At 40.9% G+C, this 26486-nt stretch overlaps 2 protein-coding genes and 1 non-coding gene across 6 annotated transcripts in view; all 3 read left to right on the top strand.

Annotated features, from left to right (window-relative positions):
- Positions 1 to 376: 376 nt before the first annotated feature.
- Positions 377 to 449, top strand: TRNAR-CCU (transfer RNA arginine (anticodon CCU)). Its single transcript has one exon. It is a non-coding gene; the product is annotated as a tRNA-Arg (tRNA).
- Positions 450 to 800: 351 nt separating this feature from the next.
- Positions 801 to 1430, top strand: FMC1 (formation of mitochondrial complex V assembly factor 1). The gene is made up of 2 exons (XM_075078792.1): positions 801 to 1034; positions 1183 to 1430. The coding sequence occupies exons 1-2, from the start codon at positions 897 to 899 to the stop codon at positions 1375 to 1377; spliced, it is 333 nt and encodes a 110-aa protein (XP_074934893.1). The 5' UTR covers positions 801 to 896; the 3' UTR covers positions 1378 to 1430.
- A 2812-nt stretch (positions 1431 to 4242) lies between these two features.
- The window catches only part of LUC7L2 (LUC7 like 2, pre-mRNA splicing factor), a 35333-nt gene continuing 13089 nt past the window's right edge, over positions 4243 to 26486 (top strand). Inside the window, exons 1-5 of one of the 4 annotated variants that reach the window (XM_075078764.1) lie at positions 4321 to 4671; positions 12903 to 12973; positions 14633 to 14727; positions 25158 to 25256; positions 26123 to 26233. In XM_075078764.1, coding sequence (XP_074934865.1) covers positions 25161 to 25256; positions 26123 to 26233 — 207 coding nt within the window. In that variant the 5' untranslated portion in view covers positions 4321 to 4671; positions 12903 to 12973; positions 14633 to 14727; positions 25158 to 25160. Of the gene's footprint in view, positions 4672 to 4839; positions 5214 to 12902; positions 12974 to 14632; positions 14728 to 25157; positions 25257 to 26122; positions 26234 to 26486 lie in introns of those variants that run through there. The other 3 variants (XM_075078779.1, XM_075078770.1, XM_075078755.1) reach the window with 3 other exon arrangements.

The raw sequence follows: 26486 nt of genomic DNA, 5'->3' as shown, positions 1-26486 counted from the left end.
AGATGTAAAAAGGTTTCACTTGAAGGGTTGGGGCTTTTTGTTGGGTTTCTCATTGTTCTGGGGGGTTGGCAGGGGCACAGGCACTACTGCGAGCAAGGAGAAGCGCTTTAAAGCTACAGGAAGATTACTGTAAGAAGGGAACGCTCCCATTTTCGGGTGCGTTATTTCAACGCCCACTCCCCGGACCCTCCCTCTTGAAGGGGCTGAAGGGAGCCCTCCCGCTCCCTCCCCGGCCCCTCCCCGCGCTCCCAGGGGGCTGCGCGGCAGGCGCCTTCCGGCTCGCGAGCCCAGTCAGCGGCCTCTGACACCTGCCATAAAAGGGAGAGAGGCGGCGTCAGCAGAGAAGTACCCGCATCGACCCACCCCTCTTGCGGCAGCCCCAGTGGCCTAATGGATAAGGCATTGGCCTCCTAAGCCAGGGATTGTGGGTTCGAGTCCCATCTGGGGTGGGCGTTTTTTTTTTCCCGCGGGCTGAGGCGGAGCGGCCGCGACCCGCAAGGGGTCAGCAACGTTCGAAACGCGCCGCCCTTCCAGAGCCGCCGGTCTCCGCCGCCTGGGGCTTCTGAGCGCGTGTCCCGTCCCCCCGACCCGTGGGTTCTAACGAGTTGTAAATCGTTATAAGACCGGAGACCTCAGAAACACGCGTGGGCTGTTCGGGGAGGGGAAGGGCCACGGCCCAGCCCGGCTTCCCGCCGCGGGACGAGCCCCTAGCTTGCCTCCTGGTGACCCCGCTCCGCTACCTTCGGCCGGCCCCAACGGCCAACTCGCGCCGCGCGCAGCCTGGCGGCGGGTGGCTCCTCCCCCACCCAACAGGCCGAGGCCGCGAGGGTGGGAGCCCGCGTACCCCGCTCGCCTCCTTATTGGCCGCCGCGGCGAGACTGTGGAGGTGGTGCAAGATGGCGGCGCTGGGCTCTCCGTTGCGGACTTTACGCGGGCTCCTGCGCGAGCTCCGCCACGCCAACGAGCGGTCCGGCCGCTCCTATCGCGACATGCCCGCCTACCGGCATATCGTGGCGGCCTTCCGCGCCCACCGGGTACGCGCGGGCTTCCCCTGTGTCTCTCCCTCCCTCCAGCCTCCTCCCCGCGGGGGGGGGAGGCGATGCGATGCGAGGCCAGGCGGCGGGAGCCCGCGGCCGCGGGGGGAGGTGAACACTGTGGGTCTATGTTCCCTCCTCTCGGCAGGTCACCAGCGAGAAGCTGTGCCGGGCCCAGCAGGAGCTGCACTTCCAGGCTGCCACCTACCTCTGCCTGCTCCGCAGCGTCCGGGAGCACGCGGCCCTTCACCGGGAGTACCACGGCAAAGGGGAGCGCTCGCCTGAGGAGGTCGCCGGCCTGGTGGGCTTCAGGTTGCCCCAGCAGCCGGGAGGGAAGGCTTAGGATGATTGTGTCACGTTCCCTATTTATTCCTGAATAAATATCCTACACTACGATTTTTTAGGTTGTGTTTTCTGTCCATTTTAGTTTGTGGGTGCGATGCGAAAGAGCCATAACCAGGAATCTTCTCAGTTTATTAAGCACACCTGACACCCCCCTTCAATCAGAATGCGTGGTACGATAGACAACCTACACCGAATGAGGGGAAGGTTGGTTGTAGTGGGAAAACGTGACAGCCTTCACTGCTAAACTCTTTTGTCTGAAGAGCTGCGAGGGTTGTTGGCTCCCCTCTGAGAATCTCTGGTAAGAGAAGTTGTTTCTAGTGCAGGGATTTCCAGCCACTTCGTGTGTATGGGGAATTTTCTACTCCCAAGAGTGAAGGACCTTTATTTGGAACATTAGCAGATTCTGGCAAGGACTGCAGTAGCGTGAACCTTTTTCATCTTGAAGATTTTTTTTCCCCTGTAGTGGTGAGCTAGCAGTAATAATTCTAAGAGATTTAATGGATTATGTGTTTCTTTGTGTCTCTAAGCGGTCGACTCTGCGACTGTAGGCTTCCTATGCTCTTCTTGTGCTCTGTGAATCTCAGAAAAACTGAAGTGAACTGATTACTGCCAGTTACACTAGATACACAAATTACGCTGCCATTTTCTTGTCTTGCAATCTGGATCAACAAATTTCTTTTTATAAGAAAATAAATACTGGTTTGAACTGTTCCTGCTCTCCTCTCAGAAGAGAGTTGAATTGTGCAAGATGTGTAAGAAATCTGTGATAAGGATGACTTACAATGGCTAAAAAATGTGAGGTTTGTTTACATGGGGAGGAGCAAGGACAACAAAAGAGTGCTTGTTTGGTTTTTGGTTTTTTTTGTGTGTGTTTTTTGTTTTGTTTGTTGTGTGTGGTGGTTTTTTTTGTTTGGGTTTGGGTTTTTGTGGGTTTTTTTGTTTGTTTTGTTTTTTTACTACCAGGGAAACAAAGTATTCTGTCAGAAAAACACTGCAAATAGAATCACTTCAGTTAAATCTATATTTTCTCCTTCCCCTGTATTTAAAAGTCAGGGATAGTTTAATCCCCAAAGTGTAGTGGATGGGCACAATAAATCCTTAACACTGGTGAGATTTGGGCTGCTTGGGTAAGGTAAAGAGATGTGAACTACAAGTTTTAAGGTTCTGTAGGCCAAAAATCCAGTTAGCAATGCTTGCAGCGTCTCACCAGTTAAACAGCAGTGTTTTTTTGGAAAAGTGTTGATATCACAGGTGGGAAAGCACCAACCTATTTGTAGCTCAGTAGGTGACAGTTACGGGAAGTCATCAGACCCTAAGAATGGCTGTGATATATTTATTGTTCTGAGTTATTTAATGCAGCTGCTGCATTCTGCAATTTACTTTCCATATGGACTAAAGGTTCACTCTGCCCAAAGCCTGTAGTATATTGCTCTGGAAGGAATAATAAGTGGCTCACTGAAATCAGTTCTGGAAAAGCTGAAAACTGGCCAGAAATAGGTGGTCTTTAAAGGGTACCTAGAGCTAAAGGTTGTATGGTGTGGGTACAAATAATAACTAAAATTTCCTGATTTTCCCTAAACGTACTAAGGTACTAAATAGAGAAAATGTTAACCTTCGACTGTATCTCTTCCAGTTACTTCCCCTTCAATCCAAAGCAATTTAATGACTAATAAAAGTAAATTTCTATGCTAAAAGAAAAAAAAAACCAAAGCTGGGCCATGTTCTGAATAGCTGAGGAGCACCGGGCAGGGAATCTTTTCCTAAATGTGTTACAGAAGACTCCTGTCTGAGGACTGCATCATCTCTGCAAGTCCTTGTCAAGTCGAGATAATCGGCGGTGCGTTTTTTAGTGGCTTTTAATGTTGACTTTTCTCACTCGTATTAAGCTAACCATAAAAGTTGAACGCGACCGCGGTCGTGGACGATTAAATTGATCCTTGTGACCGTCACTAACGGCTTTTGGTCACTAGGTGGCAACAGGATGGTTAAGAAAGGGATAGTCGCAAAATGCAGGCGTTAAGATAGCTAGAAATTGTGAAAATATTCTTTTTGAGTCTGGGTCTTGGTGCTCTGTAGGTTGAATTAGCTGCAACGGATAACGGTAACTTCAGTTTTAAGGGAGGTTGCCTAAAAAGCGGATATTACAGGAGCTTTTCTCACCGATTCGACCGTGACTGCCCTTGACAGCTTCAGAGAAGAACGCAGCCGTTAAAAAGATGCTGAATGTCAGCCAAATGGCAAAGGTAATTGTCTTTAACAAGCACGCCCCGTCAGCGCTAGCTCAGACGTTTGTGCCCTCTCATGCCCGCGCCTACCCAGCCCAGATGTGTGCGGCCGGCCAGCTGTTTAATTTCAGCTCGCTCCCGTCGCTCTGTGAGCGTCCCCCCAGCGAAGGGAAGAGGCGCCCGCCCCGTGGATGCGTAAGATGGACCGGGCTGCTGGGCTGCAGGATGTGTCAGTTACGTAGCCCCGGTCCCCCTCCTGCTTTGCGTCACTTTCAGCTCGGCCACGTGCTTTGGGCACGTTAGAACGAACCCTCGTGAAACCGTTGCGGTCGGGTTCCTCCTCAGAGCGGGAACAACCCGGGACAGACCCGCCGGACAGGTCGCTGCCCGCCTTTTCCTTCCCGGCAGCTGGAAGGGGCGCCTCGCGGCGGGCGCTGCCGACAACGAACAGGCCTCCGCTGAGGGAGGCCGTGATGTCACAGCCGCTAAGCGGGGCCGCCCGGCCAATCAACGCGCCCCAGCGGCCCAGCCCGGCGAAAGTCTCGACGGTCCAATCAGGGACCCTCGCCGCGCGGTGCGTCACCGGACGAACACCGCAGGGCGCGACCAATCAGCGGGCGCCAAGGCTCGTCCGCGCTGACGTAGGGGAGCGGACGAGAGGGGCCCAGGGCGCGTGCGCGCGGGTTTCCGTTACCGCCGGCGCGCGCGCGCGTGGCAGGCGTGAGAGGAAGCGGGAGGAGCGGAGGGGGGAGGCGAGGCGGCAGCGGCAGCACTGAGGTCGGCGCGAGGCAGGTTTCCCGCTCCGCCTTCCACCGGGAGCGCGAGGCGGAGGCAGCGCCCGCTTCCCCTCACACCCCTCCCCGCCCCGGGCGTCGGGGGAGCGGCTTCGCCCGGGCCCGTCAGTGACGCGAGGGGGAGGGCCGAGCGCTGCGCTGGGCCTCGGGCCTTGTAGGCCGCTGTTGGCGTGACTCGGCCGGGCCGGGCCGGCCCCCCGCACGCTCTCAAGATGTCGGCGCAGGCCCAGATGCGCGCCATGCTGGACCAGCTCATGGGCACGTCCCGGGACGGTAAGTGCCCCCCAGCCGGCCGGGGCGGGGAGGGGAGGGGTGGGCGAAGCGGAGCCGCCGGAGCTCCCGAGGTCACGGCGGTACCGGGCAGCCGGCCGGCCCGTCACCGTGATTGGCAGGCCTGGGGCCCGGTCCCTGCCCACCCCCCCCCGCGAGGCGGGGCCTGCCGGGGCCGTGGGTCGGCGGCGGGGTGGGGGCCTTCGGCGCTGCCGCCTCTGGGGCTCGGGGTAGCCGGGCGCCACTCCCAGCCGCTATCTGGGCGGCGGGAGGCCGCGCTGCCCTTTCAGCCGCGGTTTAAGGTCCGCTCCCCGCCGTGCCCGGGGCTCCCGGCGGAACCACGCTGTTACAGGCGCGCCCGCGGAGCCTTCCCGCGCCGTTGCCCGCTGGGGGAGCAGCAGCGTGCTGGGCTCGGACCACGGCGGGGACAAACCGAAAAATCCCCCAAACTAACAGGCACTTCGGTTTTTGGGTTGGCTTTTTTTTTTTTTGTCTTATTATAGTTTTGTCTAAAGTCTGACCCAAACCATCATTTCAGTCAGCAGGTGGGTACGGCTTTTGCTTTCTGAAAGAAAGTGTAGTTAACCCCAGTGGGCAAACTCGTTTAAAAACAAACAAGTCCCAAAGAGTCAACTAAAAGCTTAACATCTAGCGGCAGTAATCTCAAGAGGGAGAGATACTAGATATATAGTAGGTTTCAGATCGCTCTGCAGTCGCATAGTGAACTGAAGACTACCACTGTGTAAATCTCAGAATTTTTGTCAGTGTGTGTGGCGGTCGGCAGGAGAGTTTGAACTGGCAGTTGTCTGTAAGTCCAGGTAGTTTGGGGGCCGCTAGAAAAGAGGAGCTCCTGATCTGCTGTGTAGTAGTTTATTCATAAACAAGAGAATACTGCACCTGAGGGTAGACAGCAATTAGAGATTATTTAAATGTTCTGCATCTTGTACTCACTCTTGCAGATGTGTTACATGTTTGTTGAAGCTTCGTGCTGAATTAGTGGTTTCCTGTTATCCCATGCACTGAGTAGGATGTATGAACTGGGATGTACCTTGTGTGTGCTGGCCATCTGTTGATACTGGGGTAACCTGACAGCTTTCCTTAGTATAATCTAGAATTTTTAAATGAATGTAACTAGTTTTCACATACACAGTATGTAACAAATGCTTTCTGCTAAGTGCTTAAGTCTTAAACAGGGGTGTGACAGTCTCATTGGAAAATTACTGTTCTGCAGGGATTGCCTTCCAGAGCAAGGCTGGTTAGTGAGTAGTCATCGTACAGGATCTGATTTTGGGTGGTTTTTTTTTGTCTTGCCCCAGAAGATTTTAAAATATTTCCTGTTGTGGCTGCATGTCTCTTTAAGTGCTTGGCAAAGTAACGTTGTGCTTGTGAAACTCAAGTCTTCCCAGTGTTGGCATCTAGATCTCTTTCTCAGAGCTACCTAAGACTACACAGAAGGTTTAAAGAGGGTGGGGTGTTTAAATTTAGGAATGTATTTTCGATTGAGTGGTGGGAGAAGACCCTGTCATTTACCTGTCATTTAATGCTAAGTGACTAAGACCTAAACCAGGAAAAGCAATTTCAGACTAGATTTCCTTTAGCTTTGTGAGAAAGCAGTTATTTTATTGATAATCGTATTCCCCTCTCCCACCCACCCTGTAATTCCCAAACAGCATGTGCTGAACTGTTTAGAAACTAACTAGCTAGAGAGGAAGCATTTAAATGAAACTGGCAGGATGTGGAAGGATGAGAAGAACAGACTGCTTGCAAAACTGGCTTCCATTATTGTATTAAGTGGGGAATTGAGGATCTTAGTGTAATGCCATTGTAGTGTTGGGTTTTTTTAAAATAAAAATCCAGTGGAACATTATTTAAATCAAAATGTGCACAGGTATTGAAAATCATCCTTTTCTGCAGAGCTAGTACTTATTAAATTCAAGGCCAGGCTCAAGGTCATTGAAATACTGCTAACCTTGAGAGTAGTGGGGTCTAGGGTCGTTTGGTTTTTTCATGTTGCTATCACCTGTGACAAATACTCTATTTCTAGTAATATGCAAATCACAGAGCTTTTCATTAGCATGTGGCGATTTTTTCATTTCTTGGTAGATCATAGCTGTCATTTCACCACTTGTCCCTGTTGCCTTTGATTTTGCTCTGCCTGGCAGCACAATAGACTTTACAATGTTTCTAAAAAAAAAAAATAAATCATTCTTGGGTGATATTTGTGTTTTATGCTGCTCAAAATTACCAAGCTTTTTAATTTCCTGATCAACAAAATTTTATACTTTACACAGTTTGGGGTTTTTTGTTTTGTTTTGGGTGGGTTGTGGGGGGTTGGGGGTTTTGTTTTTTGGGTTTTTTTGTTTGTTTTTGAAGGAGCCTAGAATGTGCAAGTTTAAAGTTCTTGCCTATATTAGAAAAGGCAGATCAAATATTTGATCTCTTTATTGGGAGTAGAACAAATTCAGAGGTAAATTCAAAGCCAGTGCTGGTGCCTGAATACGTAGTCTATATTACTATTTTGGAGCTTATAGTATCATCTCTAGCACACAGGAACATCCTCTGAAAATGCTTTTGAAAATTCCATGATGAGATGCTCTAACATGGTTTTAGGAGATGAGCTGTAGGCTGTAATTTGTGGAATTTTGTGCACACATTATAACTGGTGTCCCTGGGGCTGGAATGGAGAAGCTCAGAGGATGTAGGATTAAATGTTTTTATGGATCTGCTGGTAAGCTCTGAGAACACCTACAAAGCACAGTTACATATTGGCCAAATTAATTTTGAATACCCCCTGGCTGTAACAATATTTATGAAAAATAAACTGTGTTGGTCAGGAGCCTTCTCATTTCAGATGGAGCTGCCCAACATGTGGCTGTCTCGAACTAGGTGTGCGGCTCTGGGCCTGCCCCTTGCCGTATCCTTTCCCAGAGGGCCCTGTGCTTGCGGGCTGGGAGAACTGAGAGCTTTGTGACTTGCTTTGGCAACCTGCTTCCTCCCTTGGCTGAATTTTGGCAGTGGGATAGATGCGCTTGTAATCACATGGCATCGCTCAATGTGTGATGAGCTGCTGCGTGGTACCTGCTAGGATATGGTGTTGAGGCAAAACTTGCCCAGTGCCCTGCTGCGCTGCACCTGCCTTTGCTCATGTGGCAGACACCTGACAGAGAAGTGAAACAAACAGAAGGGACTTGGCAGATGCTCTTTAGGCGTTTCCAGTGAGCTGCAGTTCTTAGAATTCATCTGGGATATCTAAAAAGCAGTTGTATTGTTAATGTCAATCAATTAAGTCGTTCTGTAAATGGCAGGTATGGTTCTGTTATGCACCTGGAAAAGCACATTATGTAAAAACAAGTGTGTGGCTTTTTTTTTAATACTTTAAATATACTTAACGTTAACTTCTCTTGCAGACTTCTGACAAGAAGTAGAAAACTGGATTGGATGTGAACCCTGCTAAAATTTAAAGGAAAAAGTGGCTTAGATTTTGATGTTAGTAAAAAGCTGGACTAATTTAATATAGTCATGGCTGCAGGTTGGAAAAAAATCTCTGAAGTATGTCATTCCAAGTACTGATAACCTGACATACTTAGAGAGGCTTTAATATAAACTACTGAATAGTTTATAGTAGTACTGAAACGTGGGTTTCCCAAATATTGAGAAATAAGGAGTGCTGAAGACCAGGTGCTAATCTTATGTACTTATATATGAACGTTTTGTTCACGTTGGTGTTTTACTGTTAGCAATAAAACTAAAGGACTTATTATTACTTATGTTCAATAGTTAAAAGGTTAGTTCAGGTTGAATTTATTGTTGTTGACAACAGCTGTGGGAATTTGTCACTCAGAATTATTAGTAATAAGCTGGTAGAAAAGTGTGATTTTAATTTTTTTAATACAATTTTCAAATGAACAATTGATTAAACATTTTTTTTAGTAGTATGCTTAGGTAAACCCTGGTTTTGCCATCCCTATACTCTAGAAAAAGGAGTGATCCTTACAAATAGGTTCATAACTTTTTTAAATAAATGGAGTCATTTACAAATTGGGTGAAATGTTAACTATTGATATTACTATGCCAGGAATTTTATCTTTTTATTTATTTTAGAATATAGCTGAAATGAGAAAAGATTGTTAAGTTTTCTTTAAAAGGCCTGCTTGTAAAGATCCCATTTTATCTTAAATTAGCTTATCTTGCTCAACTGGTTTATTTTCTGCCAGGTCAGTTATCTGCTCTGCCTTGCCACATGAGTGCTAGAGTCAGTGTGAGGAACTGGTTAGAAGCAGAGGGTGGAGCAGGATCATCACTTCTGACAGTAGTGCAGACACAGAGCAGATCCAAATGGCCCTGGAACAACACAACATCTTGAAGCTGCCAAGACTTGACTGTTGCAAAGAAATGTGGTGGTGGTTTTGGGTTTTTTTAGTAATTGCCACTACATCAAAATTAGGTTATAGTCTAGAAATATGAAAAACCAGCAAAGTTAGTCTTCTTAAGAGACAGGTAAATTTGTACGTGCTTCGGAGACTTACATGTGGTCATGAAAATGTTCTCCCAAGCATCCTAACAAATACTATGCTGTGTGACTAGCAGAAAAATCTTTGGAGCCTTTAAATATACAGAAACCGTATGTATGAGGTGTTGATCAGCACCTCTTGCTTCACCTGCTAGCTTTTTGAGCTGAACTACTGTGTTTGGAGTCCTTAATTTGGTTCTTTAGCTGTTACTAGCAAAGCACTTTCCTTGTTCTAGATCATCTTCTGGCATTGAAACTTAAAATATCCTTTTTACATCTGTTCACATTTTAATCAGTTTTTCTGTTTTACCCTAGCCACTTCAGTTATCCTTAGTAGCGGTTACTGATGTGTGATTTCTGTCCTCATTTGGGAGCAGCTGAAGTGACACCCCTGTACTTGTCTTAAAATCATCCTGTGTTTGTTGGCACCCTTTATATAGTAACAGAGGTCTAATCCAGAACTTGTAACACATTTTTTAATTTCTTTGTTTCCAAATAGGATTATTGAAGAGTTCTCTGTGTACTTAAGGATGGGTGGTAGGTTGAGGTTGGTGTTTTGAGGGTACATAGCTTTTGGTTTCAGCTTTGCTTTACCCTTGTAGGTGGAAGGTGGTATGTGCTTTTGAAGTCAGCTTTCAATAAGTTGTTGTCCATTACTGGAGGACTGCTAGCCATTTGGGTAGCTTCAGGCTGAGAGCCAGGTTAGGGAGCAAAGAGCCTTCTTGGAGAGCTGTTCTTTCAAATATGGATCAACAGCAAAGTAAAGGCAGAAACAAGTATCTCATATACACAAATTTCTGCAAAACCTACACAAAATGTTGAATTGATCAGTTCAGACCCAAATCTGAAAGGAGTAGCAACACATAAACTTCATGAAAAGATTATTTGTCAATCAGGAGTGAACAGAAGGCTTTAAGATCATGTTTAGTGAATTGTGTGTATTGGCTGCCTTTGTTAAAAAGTTCTGGTACTTTTGCCCTTAAAAATGAGGGGAACAATGAAGGACTTGAAGAATTTTTCTACTCTGGATTTTGGACACTATATGAAATGGCATTTATGAAAAAACAAATGGGCATATTCATACCTCATAGAAAATCATTCCTGTATTTGTTCCACTTGTAATGCATTAGCTAAAAAATGGTTTCATTATATGCTGCATTCACAAGTATTAATTCAGTCATTGTGTAAACCAGAAGCAATCCTGCTTAGAAGTGTATTCTAAATGTGTTATGGTAAAGACTCATCTGGTGTTAGTGACAAGAATATCAGAATTAGCTGCCCGTTCAGTGTGTAGCAGGAACAGGATCTTCTGTGACTGCATAAGCCTCAATTAGATAATGATGTTGAATACTTGTTTTGCAGGGCTTGCTTTGGTAATGAAATTTGATACGCAGTCTTTAACCTGGTATTCCACCCGGTTGGTAGCTCTTCGTGAGTAAAGCTTTCAGAGTCCCTTGCCAACACATTGGGACTCATGCTTCAAAAATTTGAGTGGCAAGCTAACCGGTTTTGGTTGATGCTTAATGCAGGAAGTCAACAGCATGGAAATGCCTGTTGTTGTCTTTGTATGGATTGCACCATTAGTTTGAGATTGGAGGTTACGGTTGGATTTTAAAGGGTAATTCTCATCAGCGCACTGGGATTGTTAGTAGTGTATTAGGTTACATCAGGACAGTGAGAGATGCTGGATCGAATAAACCATTGTTATAAGCATGTTATAATGCTGAGCGTTGACACATAAGTGTTCGTTCTGGTTTGTGATTGAAATATACTGAACAGAACTGACATTGAGGAGGCTTGTTAGTAGGTTAGACTTGGGAGTTCAAAGCGGATTGTACAGTACAAGTGATCTTAACCTCTGGATGTTCGTTAATCAGCAGTATGCATTGGTCTTAAATACTGATGTTACTTTTGTAGTCAGCATGTTTAATACGAACTAGAAAACTTCCTTTAGAAAGTTTACATTATTGCTGTCATCTCTTTAATATTTGTCTCTAGTGTGCAGTTTCCTTATGCTTATAAAGGGTATGAGATGTGCAGGTGTAGAAATTTCCTTGACGTTTGGCTTTTTTTCTTGAATGGTTTCAATTCTGTTTCAAAGTTCTTAATTGATCTGGAGAGTAATCTCATACAGAAATGTGGTTTGGGCCAGGTACTTTAAGTAAAACTAAAGCTGGTGCTTCTTGAGGAAAATGTAATTTTTTAATCTCCATATAAATCTTATGATTTATTTTTTTTATAGTAGAGAAAATCTAACTGGAAACACAGGGATGGCTTATAGTAATAGATTTTGACTCCTGTAATGCTCTGGTAAATTCTTTTGATTTCTTTCATGAGCCTAAGTACTAAAGATCAAGTAGTTGAATGCTCTGCTACCCTTCAGAGGCAGGGTTAAATAAGTTACTATTCTGAGGTAATTTACCTATTCAAATAGAATTTGTAATAAGGTCTGAAACATCAGTGATAGTGTCCCCTTTATAAAAGTTTAAGGATATTTCTAAAATATAGATGACTGCAGCTGTTTGGTACCTAGATGAATTACTTTCTTGTTACAGAATGTATAAAGCCTTTTTTTAAAATAATCAGAAACATTTCTTAGCATTCACTTATTTGACCATACAAAGAGTATATCAACCTAAGTACAGTTTGACAAAGAGAGGTAGCGTCTTGGTTATCTGATGTAGCACTGAAGTCCTTGGCTTAAGAACACACCTGTTCATGCTATTTCAATTCTTAGAAGGGAGATGCAAAAGTCTCTTTTGCTGTAGGCTGAATGTCAGGTGTATAGTGGACATGTAGATCTTATTCTGACCTCTTAGGCAACCCATGTAGACCCCAGGCCATTACCTGCTCGGGGTGATTCATCTATAGGTCAGCAGCAGAGTGCATCTTCTGTCCTTGTCAACAGGTCTGCTCTATTTAGGGGTATTTGGACCTCACAAAATTCACAAAGAAATAAAAACATTTTCTTCTGAGGCTATCAGACTCTGGAATGAGATACCAGAGGGACACAGAATTCAGTCATTGTTAGGACAGAAGATTGTTAGATATTTTTTCTTTTTGATAAACCTCTCCTGCTGAAACAGCATAGATTAGAAATAAATACGGATGTATGAAACTCCTTTTCATAGGAGGGAAAAGGTAAATACCTGAATGTTCTATGTATGGGAGCCTTTCCGAAAGTCTCTTAAATACTAGACCAGAAGCGCAGTGCAGAAAGTGTAAGTGTTTAAAATGTAAACGTGGAATGTTTACTTGAGGTTGTCATTGATCAGTTTCTGCTACCCTTTTTTTTTTTTTTTCTCCCATTTTCCTATGTTGTCTTATCTCAGTTTGGTAATTGCGAATATCATGCTAGCCACTTAGGTGAAAAAAGATTGTGTTGCAGCTGTAGCATCCATTCCTAGTTGTGGTAGAGGTATGAAAAAAGCTACATTTAGATGTTGAGGTAATGTCTGTGAAAATACTACTTGCCAACTTTACCTGAGGAACCATGAGTCTTTCAGCAATTTTCTGGTCTCTAACTCCTTGACTCTGATAGGTTAGTGCTATTAGGCCATCAGCTGTCTCTCTAAAAAATACTTTCCTTTATTTTGTTCATTTGTCTTTATATAGAAGAATCTTTACAGTCAACATGTATTTCTAGATGCTGTGTTAAAATTGCTGGCGGAGTCTATTTTTCTATACAAACTGAACAATCTGGCCCCTTGTTTTATTTATAAAGGTTCAATGTATCTTTGCCTGCCTACATCAATCTGCAAGGGAGTGTCAGAAAGGCCCCGCATTCGCCGAGCCGTGAGTTATCAATAACTTTTCAGATGTGTTAATGAATGTGGAACAAACGCAGTTATGTGTTTAAAAAAATATGGATCCACCTCCTAAAAAGAAAAAAACTCTTTACTGCAGTAGCAGGCATGATTATAAAGGGATTGCTCGAAATTTTTAGTGGTGTAAGTATAACTAAGCAGTAAGACCACCCTCTGGAAAACCTATTGTTGAACTGCTTTGAAGCTGTCTTCACCTTGTGGATTACGGGTTTTAACTGTTGAATCCTACAGGCAAATTAAGCACGTAGCGGTTTTGGAAACTTGCTTGCTTAATAATCTGAAACTTGGCCCATCTGAAAATGTTATATTAGCATCTTACGCATAGAACTGATATTTTAAAATCTGATTACATAATAGTGAGAAAGGCTTGACTAAGATGATACAGGTTTTTTTATTCCCCTCTGTAGTTACCTCAGTAATGAATTTGGCTTCTTGAATTGTTTACTAGATTAAAAATTCTCAGTGTTTCAGGTCATGAAGCCTTAAAAAACTTAAACTGCAAAATATATTTATATTCTTTTAAAATATTTGATGAAATGGAAAAGGCTGCTATCTGAACTCATTGTATGTCTCTTTTTTTTAACCCTGGCAGCTCTCCTTGCTTCAGTAATTCACCAGTAGGTTTTCAATGATTAGAGATTTTAACAAGTTGTTAGGTTTAAAAAAATTACTAGATACACCCTGAGAGAGATTAAGGGTTATTTATCATGCCTGTGTCTTAATGACAAGAGAGCAGTAGTAGTGGTCTCTCTTCCAAATCTCAAATAGTGACGTTTATGTTATGACTGGAAGGAAAGCATATTCCTGCCCTCATCCCAAAAATACCCGCTGTTTACTTTGTTCTGAAGACTTTAGGTCTTGCTCCAAGATGGGATTATTTAAACTTGCAATTGGACCTCAGTGTGTGGGCAGGTTGATGCTTCTGCTGATGCAGGAACTACAACCTGCCATGATGAAGATACTATTAAGATATTCCCAGCCCAACAAACAGCATGTAGAAAAGGAAAAAAAAATGGCTGATGATAGAGATATGCAAACATCTACAAAATAATTTTATATATAGGCTATGTCCATATGTTTGACTTTTTTTTCAGGTTTGTAAGCATTTAAAATCATTCTTCTGCCAACTCTTTATGCTACTCCCATTAGAAATAGGAGGGTGTGTAGCATCCAAGAGCAAAATCATAAAATGAGTATTAGGTGGGATTCAGTGAAGACTCAATGTGTATAATTTTGGTTTATGAGGCTGCTTTTATATGCTAATTGTTGCATACAAATACATCACTATTTCATGCAAAATCTGGATAGAAGATTATATAGCTCACTTAACAAATGCTGTTGTAGCAAAGGATTTTTAAGTTAATGCTGTCTTTCTGGTTTCAAGCACTTTTCATGCTGCATTTTTGAAGAAGTGTGAGAGGATTTTAAAATAGCATTATAGAGCATTAAAACACTTATTTGTTGTTTTTGGTGTTACTTGGCAAAGAAGCATACAGTGCTTTAAGTTCTAATTTCCATAGGCCTTCACTATGTGACAGGGCAATGTTAACGCTTTGCATGTAACCTGCAGAACGTGTCTGGCTTCTCCAGATCTCTAACCTGGAATGTGTTGATTTCTATATTGCAGGTGACACGACCCGTCAGCGAATCAAGTTCAGTGATGACAGAGTGTGCAAGAGCCACCTTCTCAACTGCTGCCCTCATGATGTACTCTCTGGAACTGTATGTAGCTGATTCTTGTGTTCTATTTAGATAAGAGTGGAGAAATTAAATTATATTTGTTCCTAGTAATATCTATTTTAATTTCATGTTTTTCAGCAAGTATCTATCTAGTGCTTTTTGGTAGTTCAGAGGAACTTTTATAAACAACTAATTTGTGGTTTATGGAGGGTTTTTTTAGATGTTTCCTGTTCTGTATGCTAATTATTACTGACAAATTCATCATTGTTTGCTATAACAAAAAAATCTAAAATACATAAGGTTATTTAAATGAATTGTGCTGTAGCAAAGTGGCTTCAAGCTAGTACTGTTGCAGTCAGTAGAAGAAAAAGGAAATATAATTTATGCATAAACTGTGAAGTTACTTTCTTAAAACTTGATGTTGCAGTGAGTAATTATCCCACAAATATTTGTGTAGGGAAGAGAGGTGATCTTTCCTCGAATATTTTAGTGAAAACAGTTGAAAGTTCAAATAATTTCATTTCTGGAAGCTGAGATACATTGAGCATGATAGTGACACTTGGTGTACAACATCCAGTGACTGTGCCATTTTCACAAATTATATGTGGAGATTTTCAAATTGCCTTATGACATACTAACACCTTCACTTTTTTGACTCGGATTTTTGTGTACTCTATAGTTAGAGGTTCCTCTGCCTGAGCATAGCAAACAAGGGGCTTTGCACGCTGGTAGTTTTGTCAGTGTGCCTGTGCTTTACCTGTGGAGCCTGATTAAGGTAGCTTATTCTTTGCGAAAGGCAGGTAAGTCACGTTACATTGATTACTTAACCTAATGTTCCATGGTGATAGAAGAATTAACAGTAGAGAGATGTGGTATGATGACATGCAGTGTCTTGTGTGCCTACCATTCTTAATGCTGTACTTCGGTAGCTTTCCAAATTGCGAACTTGACTGGAGCCTTTAATGAAAGACAGAATGAAGTTCACTTGCAAAATTGAAAACTGAAATGTGTAGACCTGGTAACTGATTGATCTGTCACCTGGCCTCTAATATGCTTTCCAGCTAGCTGTGATTTTTAAATTAACCGTAACATTTTTGGTTGATCAAAGGGCTTCAAACATGTATGCACATGCTAATTTTGTTTTACTAATTTTGGCTCTTGAACTGACAGATCAATAGTTAGTCTGTCCTTCCCTCTTAAGAAGAGTCCCTGCAAAAGTAGGCACAACTATTTTTGAAAAAGAAATAAAACTTTTGAAAAAGAGGCAAAATACGTAGTAGAACTGAACTAGAGAAGTTGGCATTTGTCTTAATAAAAAAGGCAACGGCATAGAAAAGGCCCACTTGTTGAGCTTTCTCATAAGTTTTCTGGCTTCCTAAATCTTTTTCCTATCCTTTTATTTTTAACTGTTCTATGCATTACTGCCCAAACAAAATTGGGGGGGGGGGGAGTGGGAGCAGGGAAGGGAGGAAGAATGTATTCTTCTTCACCCACCTATTTATGTTGTCCAGTGTTTTGGTTGTGTGATGAGCAAAATAGCTCATGGTTGGGGGAAGATATGGCACATACAGTATGCTATAAAAGCATAGCATGTGACTACAAAGTCATTGTTCAGAATCCACAAGAAGAAACTGTTAAAAGAGTTATTTGGCAGCTTCTCATCTGATTTCTGTAAGCAAAGATTTCTAGAATGGCTGTCTTCAGCAAGTGAGAAGTGTTTATCTTTAGAACTATAAAATTTGTAGATTTGTAGGTATCATGGGATAATGCCTCTTACGGTGCAGACCAAGCATGTAGGTTGGGCCTGTTGCACCTAGTTTGTTGGTCCTCACTGAAAGTCCTCATCTGTCTTGTACTGGATTCTGCTGCTGCTCCTCTTGGAGTACTAAACTAAGCTACTTAATCAGTGAATATTACTCTCTCTTTTTTCCCTTCCTCATAACGCAGTTAGTCATTGGACCACAAAATGTGTTCCACGATGCAATTCTGGGTCCAGAAAAAACAGTGACTAGTTTAATCCTTTTAGTAGGAGTAGTAGAAAGGGACTCATAAAAGAGAGACTTTATCAGACCCATGTGATGTTCCGCTGTTCACCTAGTCATGGGTCTGAAGAAATGGACCATCTGTCTTAATAGCACAATTTTTAAAAGGGCAAGAAGCATGTAGTGTGACTGAACAGTTTATTGTTGATTTGGAAGATGATTGTGGAGCTTTCTCCAGAGTTTTCATAGGAAAATTTTGCTGCATCTTCATGTTCAAGATCCGTAGGTAACAAAGATTGAGTGATCTTTTTTTTTAAATTTAAATCCAGAATCTTATACTTCTGAAATAATAAGTTCTCTGGGGACATCTTAGGAGGTTAATCTCCTCGTTGACTAGATCATCAGTAAAATACTGGACACAAATTGCCTTTTTTGTGTGTGTCACAAGATAATCTGTGTAATTCTTGTGGGCTGCACGTTACTGTTCCCGGCTGCAAAATGCAGACTTCTATGCTATTGCAGTCCACCCACTCTTTCAAAAGCTTTCAAGGAGGACATTCGCAGATAATGCAAGACAAATGAAATGACTCATATGAGTAGGCTCTGTTAATTTAGTGTGTTCTTTTCCTTAATGGCCAAATACCCAAAACTGCCAAGGAATTTATTTCCCTTGAGAATAAAATCATGTTCCCCAGGCTGCAGTATGTATTGATAAAAGTAGTGCGTGTATACTTTTCTTAGAAGATTGGAGACACTCTTTGTTGTCCAAATTTCTGCATATATTATCTCTTCTCTTGTTAGATGAAGTGTGTGCTTGTTCTTAAGAATACTGTATGAAGTCTTCTGTTATTTCTAGACTTCTCCAGAACACTGGCAGTAGGTATTTACCTCAAGTTTCTTTGATCAGATTTATCTTTTAGTTAACATTTCAGGAAAAAAACATCCATACAAGTTAGTAAAGTTTTGAGTTTTACTCAAATATGTTATTTAGACTGGCAACAATGCATGGCTTCCTACTTTTTTGAGCTTTCTTTTGCCCTTCTCTGTGTCTTGCTTCCTCAGAGAAGTTTGTATTTAAGAGGATAAAGTTGTCTTTAAAGGAACCCTAAATATTTGACCTAGGAGTATAAAGCCGTAAGAATTAGATGTATTTTGAAATTAAATTTTTTTTTCTGGCTGCTGTTTCCAACAGGACAACTCATTCTGTATCGGTTACCCTCCTCTTCTACTTTTCTGGATAGACTTGTCTAGTTGTCTGCTAATGAGCTTCAATTGTTACCTACTTAATTCAGGAGATTTTGGTCATATTCCTATTTTGTGTCATTTTATTTAGGGACGTGTGTTTGTGCTGCCAGGTTTCTGGTTTTGTAGACTTGAAAATTCGAAGTCACGCAGTCAGGTGTCTCAGTGCCTGCAGGAGATGATTTTGTGTCACTTTGGGGAGAGACAGGGAGAGTATGGGTTTGGATTTTTTGTGGTCTGCTTCTAAGTGCAACAGGAATAATGGGCTACACAGAAGACATAGGTAGAACAGTGAGTCCCAACAGCAAAAATTTAAACACAGATAAAATTATAGCATCCGCTTTCAGTGTATTAAATTATGATTCCAAATCTATTGTGCTTTGTGATTATCTTTTTATTTGAAATGTGTTTTGAAGTTTGTGGGAGGCACATAGTAAACTAATTGGTAAGATCACAGAAATGACTTTGCATTCAAGGTTGTAGAACAGTGTCTGTTTAGAATCTGCTTTTGACAATGCCTCTCACAAAAGCTTATTTTTAACTGACCTTTTTTCATTTTTTGGTGCTCTGCTTTTTCGTAATGATCGCTTGGGCACTGGTTCACATACATAAGTCAGTGGTTTAAGAGTTTATTCATTCATTTCAGGTTGAGAATTTTATTATGAGAGATTAGTAAGACTTTGTAAACCGTCACTACTGGGACACTGAATAATTTACCCCTTAAAGTTAGCAGTTTTTATTTAAAATTTGTCTTAAAGGGTTAGCACTCTTTAGCTTTTTTTAATCCTTAATAGCTGCCAATGATCAGGCTTGTATTTTTGTGTTAGGGTTTTTTTCCCCAAACCATAGTTCTTGAGTTATTTTTCATTAGCCTTACAAATTTTTTTAAAAAAATCTGTATTATGAGATTAGGACTGAAGCTACATATATAGGAGTCAGATAACTCCCCTGTAATGGTACAAATTTACTAAGCAACACTCTGGCTGTAAGCTCTGTGCTGTCTTTTGGCAGGTTTTACAAGATGTATAAGAATATGTTTTCTCTTTGTATGTTTCTGAATCAATAGCTGAGTACTAATGAAAATGACAGGATGGGAAGATTTAAAGCAAATACCTTTTAATAAGGTGAAAAGTAGTAATGTCCTGAATGTTTAGAGTAACCTGCTAGCTATCTTTGAAGAGCCCAAGCAATTCAGTACTTCTGCAGCAATCCGGCTTTTTTTATTAGCTTGATTGTGCTTCCCCATTGAAAAAAAGTTCACAAATATGTGAATGTGGTATGTGGTCTTGCAAACCATGGCTGAGAAACTGCTTTCTGCTCAGTGGATTAACTTTGTATTTGTATTGATGTGCATTTTTAGAGGACTATTGCTTCTTGCATTTTATTTATACAGACCTCGAAGTATGCTCTGTCAGCTCAGTCCTGCAGTTATGCATATCCTGAGGTGCTCATTAATTTATTGCACTCAGCTCTTCAGGACTCTTGCTGACTAAAACTGTATTGATCGAGACCTTGGTTTAGCAATATACTTTAATGTGGGATTAACTTTAAGCTTATTAGGGGTGGAATTCAGCTTCAGATTAAGACATCTAAATTTAGGTTTCAGCTGAGAAGCTGGGTGTCGAAGCTCGTGCTGGAGTCAGAAGGGGTATAGGCAGTGGAGCCTCAAGAAAGATTCAATTCATCCGCCACTAGGTGTCCCTCTCAAGGTGGGATGAATCCATTTAGGTTCACTGACTGTACTGTCTAGATTTCCTTTTACTGTGGAAGAGAAGTTTGGGTCGTTCACACATCTGCAGATAGGTGTTTGTAAGGTGTTTTAATCTGGAGTTATTTTCTTTGCCAGTAGTCCCATTGGCTCAGTGGATTCAGTGCCTGAAACGTAGGTGTGCCAGTGTGATTATTCGCTGTTGTGCTACAAAAAGTAGGCATTCTGCTGGAGGGTATCAGCTTTTCAGTTCAGGACTGATTTGATGTGATCTGCTTCAACTTTGCAAATCAAATTAAATTAGGCTTGCATAAGCTACCTCAATTTGTAGCCTTCAGCCCAGTGGTGATGTGAAGTGCTCCATTGTACCATCTTCCATTTTAATGGGTTTAATTTATCTAGGTGAAGAGGTTTTTTATTATTCTCTGTATGGTTATCTAATGTCAATGTTAATATAATATATAGTCAGACTATAAGACCAAATACCAAGTACACTCTGAAATATTTAAAAATAAGCTGATGCTAGCTTTGCCTTTCAGTGAAGATTTGTTCAAAGGACTTGAAGTCTTCAGAAGTGAGAGTATGGTTAAAGGGAGAGATGCCTTTAAAGAAGTAGTATACTTCTGAAGATACCTGGAATGTTCAGTAGTTGCTAAGGACTTTAATAACTTGATTTCTGCCTCTTTTTAGCTTAGCTCAGCATTTCTGTCTTGCTAGTGAAGTCCTAAAAAAGGACTCCCCATTAGTGGAGTCAGAGAACTTAAATCATGCATTATTATGTCATCCTAAAGGGTCCCCTTCTGAACATGTGTTGCCTACAAGAAAGGACAGGCTTTATCACAAGTCTAGAAGTGTGTCAGAAACAAAATTATTAGTGCAGATGAAAAGTGAGTTCCATAATAAGGAAGATGACAGGAAAGAGTCTCTCTGCAACTTTTTTTAATCAGTAGCAAGGGTGTTCTTATACAGACCCCAGTAGTTGCCTTGGCTGTTTGATAAAGGGAGAGATCTGGTTCCTCCAATATAAATTTTTCAGTCATGTTAGATCTTCCTAAGCAAACAAAAAACCCTCTTGCTGAATGTGAACTGATTTGGTACAGGTATCTTTATAGCTAGAACGAATTCTTTACGTAAACACTGCCCAGAATATCTTCTTTCAAAACCTACCAAAGATGTGTGCTGTTTTTAGAAGCATTGATAGTGTGCACTACTATGTGACACCTGGCTCAACATCAGCCCTCCATGTTTTAAGTAGCTTTGGCTTTTCTGTGCTCTTTTTGCACTCCATATAGAACACATTCAATACTCTAATGTCTGATGTCAAAGGAATGTGTAGTAGTTGTCAAAGTGCCAAAATGGGAATTTTGCTGTAGGTGGCTCAAGATCTGAAAAGAAAGCCGTCTTAATTTCATGTTCCAGAAACTGCATCACATCATAGTTTAGTCTCCGCTTCAGCTGTTGTAATCAGCAATTCTGAGTGCACGTTTATTTTACAGATATGCTCTTCAGGTTCTGTATTGCGTAAGTCCTTAGCCAGCTCTTCCTTGTCTATTCATACTTAACTCGTGATCCTCTTTTTTTTTTTTTTTTGGTACCTGATGTGGTTGAAGCAGAGCTATGCATCATTGTTAAACTAAACCCATATTTCTGTATTAATACCAAAAGCATTCTATCCATTTTGTGGATGGGATGAAAAAAATTATTACTAAATAATTTCAGTGTGAGGTTGTTTGGGATGAAAGACCAGTTGTCTGGACCTCAGCTCTGGGAAACCAAATAGCTTTAATTGCCCATCTAAAACTGAGAAATAAAAAGTGTTACAGAAAATGGCTAGGAAGTTGTTAGTAGAAGGCACTAGTTTCTTTAGCAGAGCTCAGCAATAGCAAAAGGACTCCTGATATCCTGCCTTGCATGTGGTTGCCTAGACTATTTTCTAGACTAATCCTCAGCAATAGCTTCTACTTGTAAGAAAGAGTCACCAAATATGTAGGGATTTACTGGTTTTAATCTTCAGTAAAAGTACAGCCACTGCAAAAAGCCCCAAGGCATGGCTTCACATATTTAGTAAACTTCGGTTATGTCTAGCCTGGGGACTTGGATGTTCTCACCTTTCTTTATTTGCTTTACTCATCAGGACTGCTCTATAAATCACTTTATTGTAAGTCTGTCTAAAAGCCAATGTATTGACAGTGGAAAAACATTTTTTGTGCATTATTTTTAAGCCTTCATTAGTAGCTCAATGTCTAAATATTAGTCTCCCTCATAGCTATCTTCTGCATGTTATTGATATTTAAATGGCTGACTACCAGTGCTTGTTCTTTGTCTCTGGAGGAGGGCACGTATGGCACCAAATTGCAAGGTGGGCACACGAAAAATTAATGTGTCTTACTGTATTTTCTGTCCATTTCTATCTGCTGTCCCTCTACAGCTAGCCATATGAGCTAAATTATAACATGAGCTGTTCTGTGCATTTTAAGGTCCTCAGCAAACCTGATCCAGCATAGACTTTAGGCAGTAATGAATCATCCCCAAGATGAATTGTCTTTGCCTAATGTTGCATAACTTACACCAGCAGAAGTACTTCCTAGCCTGATTTTTGCATATAATATGCAAACTGGTTTAAGAGTTTTAAATTGATTTTTTGTGTCTTTTTACAATGGGATTTGCTAATAAACCTCTTAAAGACATTTAGTAGTAATATTTCTGCAAAGATGCTTTCAAAAGATTAGCCAAGACTAGTACAGGCTGTGTTCAGGAGTAGTTTCAACAACAGTATAATTTCTTTAGCAGTGAAGCTAATGAAAAAGAATCCTTTTCTCTTGTACCTGGTGGTTCTTGCTCCCTGTCTCTTATGCCACGTGAGTATTTATAAGGCTGCATTCTGTTGGATCAAAGAAGGAAAGGGGAGCCAAAATTTCCTGTCTTCTGATTGAGACACCTAACAAAAACAGATCTCTCTAACACCCTTTTCATCCCCCAAAATGCCACTAATATTACTGAAAGTTATTCAAGAGTTTATGAAGTGGTGTCTCGATACTGTAAGAGCTCCTGTCTGCTTAAGTCCCCTATTACATTGCCCCCTACATATTGTCAGGACATCTGTGTGGCTGCCTGACAAGTTGGACAAAGGTACACTGCTGAAAAATTGTCTCTGTTTTTAGTTTACTAAGATACGTTTTACCCAGTCAGTACCCAGATTGTGTTCAACTGAACAGGCAGATGTGCCAGCATGGGGTGGCACAGTGCAGTGGTAAAGGGAGGACAGAAAACTTTTCAGTAGTAATGTTGGCTCAGAGTAATCACCATTCTTTCAGACTGTGCATTTACAATTCCCAGTAAGAAGAAAAGAAACCAGAAAATGTACTGTCTTGAGGAGGGCAAATCCTGTCCAAATAGATGGAAAAGTATAAACCACATGTAAAGTGAGGTGTGTCATGGTAGTGTACTGTGAATTCTAGTTTTTTTAGTGTGATGGAAGTTTATTTCATGCATTTATTCGAAGGCTATGTAGATTGTTTATTAAAATAGCGTTTTTCTGATGCTATGGTAAATGTGTTTCAGGCTTTTTGTCACTGTATTCGGATTTATTAAAGTGTGTCATTAGCCTTATCTACGCATTTAGAACTGGAGTGCTTCACTTAAAACAGGATTGGCCTTGAGTTTTACAGTTTAATCTTAAAAACCTTATCAGTAGAAATGATAAGTCAGCATAAAGACAAGCTTTTTGCAGTTTTAGGAGATTTTTTAAGTATCTAATTTTCAGATAATTTTTTAAATGTTTGTTCATATTGCTTTCGTAGTACTGAAGCACTTTCCTGAAAGAATGCTGCAGCTTAAATAATGCAGCATCTAATGACTTGGAAATAACTGTGTGACACATTGCTCAGCTTCAAGGTCTTTGTGGATTTGCATCAGTTAACAAAATTGCTGAGGCCCTGTGTAGTTGCAGAAGAAAAAGATACTATTTTTCTTTAGCACTGCAATTGGATGTTCTCTATTGCAATCAAATGTTTTTGAGAAAACAGATTTATGGTGGCTGAAGGGTGGTATTTAAATAACTACAGTTTTTAAAAAACTCACACAAGTTCAAAAATCTGTATTGTAACGATGTTTTTTTCTGTCTCTAACATTTGGAAAAAACCCAACAACTTCTGTAAAAAATTCTTTAATGGATTTATTGAAACATCTAACTGATGACTTGAGAAATCAAAAGCAATTGATGTTTGGTTTTTTTAACTATACAGGCAAAGTTTGAATTGCTACTTATATTTAAAGTTTTTTTGTTTAAAAATAAAGCACGTATTTGGCTCAGGTAGCAAGTGACTTGCAGCAGTTTACAAAACCCACGACACAAGTTATTAATTATTTTAGTTTTGGTTCTAAAACTGTTACTAAACTACAACAGTAACAGCTTTTTCCATCTGAGTTCAACTTTCATTATGTGCTTTCAATGTTAAGAAAGGATTAATTTTTCTAAATATTTAAAGTGAGCAGTGCCAAGAGCAGACTTAACTGAAACTGTGCTGGTTTTAAGTGATGCAAATAATAATCACTTTCACTGATTTTTACGTCAGCCTGTGCTTTTGAAGAAAGGGTACCTTGGTTTTGTTCAATTTTGTTTCCATTACAAATTGTTTTGGGGGGTTTGCTTGTTTTGTTGGGGGGGAAGGTGGTTATTGTTTTGGGGCTGTTTTTTTGTCATGTGCACATTGTTCTGTCTTGATCGCCAAACAAACTTTTAGGGAAACAGATGGAATTAGAATTCCTTACACTATGTAGTATGGCAAATTTCAATTTAAAACCAGCATTTGTTACCTAATAAGATTCTGGGCACTCTTCTCAGTGGTGTTGTACACAAGATTAGTGATGTGGTCTGCTTTAATTCATGTTTCCTTTCTGTCCATTCTAGAATGGTTTTAGATTACAAGTAAAATACCTACACTTTTTCTTCCCCGATTCTTGAACACAGTCCGATACTCAGCACATCTTCACTCATCTGCAAAACGTTTTGATGGGATTTGATTTTTGGCTATCTTTCTTGAAATGCTTTGAGAACTTTTTTTTTAAGTAGCACTTACAGTGGCGCTGTGGTTGTAGCTCTTTCAGGTAATGAATACAACTGGAATATGTATCATGGTGTGCAGAGAGTTCAGATCAAGCACTTGACCATTTAATTACCAGTTATTTGCAGGGAACTTGGTTCTCCAAAGCTGTTTTAATTCAATACAAGATGTCCCCTTTTAGTCACTTTTTGAACTTTCATTAAAACAACATTTCTGTAGGACATTAATGATACCCTGTAACGCAAACAGCCATCATGATAAGATAAGCTGGTCATTTTGTCCGCTTCTAATATTTCCACATTTGTGCATGTTTGTTAAAGATCTGGTATTGTCTTATATCTTTATTAAACTGTCCATTCATTCATACAGGGGAGATGATTTGCTTCAGAACATTTGACTGTTAAAGAAAATCATGCTAACTTCATTCTGTGTAACACTCCTGAACAGTTATATCACTTTCCCTCTGTCTCTTTTCAGAGAATGGACCTTGGAGAATGTCTGAAGGTGCATGACTTGGCATTAAGGGCAGACTATGAAATAGCATCCAAAGATCAAGATTTCTTCTTTGAGCTTGATGTATGTATTTTGTCTTAAAGGTGGAGGGACAGCATAATTTGTGTATGTAGGTGGATAAACTGAGTAACAGAAGTTTAAGTTTTGGTACACACAGAAGGAAAACTTCTGGAAAGTAATTTTACAGAAGGAGGCAGAGAAACCCTTGCACAGTTACATAAAAGATACATACTTAATAATTGCATACAAGTATTTCATTTGTATTGGTAGTCATCTCTAGGTAGAACTGTTAACATTCTTCCACAGGACAGGATGCTGTCTTAGTGTTATCAAATAGCAAGCAAGTGTTAAGACTGTGTATGCTTTGAAGAGGATCTTAAATTCTATGCTTATTGAAGAAAGTAATTTTGTATTGGGGATTACAAATCATATGCTGTTTCAGTACACCATAGTTTGAGTAATACTGTTTTAAACCCCTAACCTAGGAAGTTAGTCTTCACTAGGAGAAAAAGGTTTGGGTTTTTTTTTTCTTGTTTGGAGGGATGGTGTTAATATGCTTAATATGCTTAAAACCCTAGTGAAAAAAGTTACAGTATTGCATGTATTGGCTGGGTGAGGTAAACCTGAATATCCTTCAAAGAATTTTAATGCATGTTAGAAATTCTCACTACTACTTGGAGAAAACTTAAGACGGATTTATTTCCACATGCCTGCAAATACTTAACTATGACAAGATGTAGACTATGATTTTTTAAATCTTGTGTATCAATGTGTGATTAGTCACCATAAACTGCTAGGTAATTGTTTTACAAAGGTTTCACTAGTAAAAACTTACAAAAGTTAAGTGTTTAAAAACTTGGAAAGTGTTAAGGCTAATGAAATATTTGTGTTCTTGACAGCATTGATTAGTGTTCTTATTGATATTTTAGGCAATGGACCACCTGCAGTCGTTTATTGCAGACTGTGACAGGAGAACAGAAGTGGCTAAGAAGAGACTAGCAGAAACCCAAGAAGAGATCAGTGCTGAAGTTGCAGCTAAAGTAAGCATCTAAAATTACTTACTGAAGTCTCTTTGAAGGTCTGTTTTTCTAAGGAGCCAACTTAAGGCTTTGGCAAGCTATCTGTCTGAGAATTCATAATGACAATTTTTTTATCCTTCCCAAAACTACCTTTAAAGCACAGAGAGGAGAACACAGGGAAGAGACCTTATATTTTTGAGTCCAAGAAACTTGACTGTGTGTGATACCATGCCATATAAACGTTAGTAATTCCTACACTTTTTGATCAAAACTT

This window comes from Phalacrocorax aristotelis, chromosome 1 (assembly GCF_949628215.1).
Source record: "Phalacrocorax aristotelis chromosome 1, bGulAri2.1, whole genome shotgun sequence".
In the NCBI taxonomy this organism is placed as follows: domain Eukaryota; kingdom Metazoa; phylum Chordata; class Aves; order Suliformes; family Phalacrocoracidae; genus Phalacrocorax; species Phalacrocorax aristotelis.
Note: the sequence above shows the minus strand (reverse complement) of the source record. Positions and strands in the feature narration are given on the sequence as shown.

Excerpts from the sequence above, each read along its gene's own strand:
- FMC1 (XM_075078792.1), top strand. The coding sequence starts at position 897 with ATGGCGGCGCTGGGCTCTCCGTTGCGGACTTTACGCGGGCTCCTGCGC. Across the intron at positions 1,035-1,182 it reads CGGCCTTCCGCGCCCACCGG|GTCACCAGCGAGAAGCTGTG; the intron begins GTACGCGCGGGC and ends TCCTCTCGGCAG.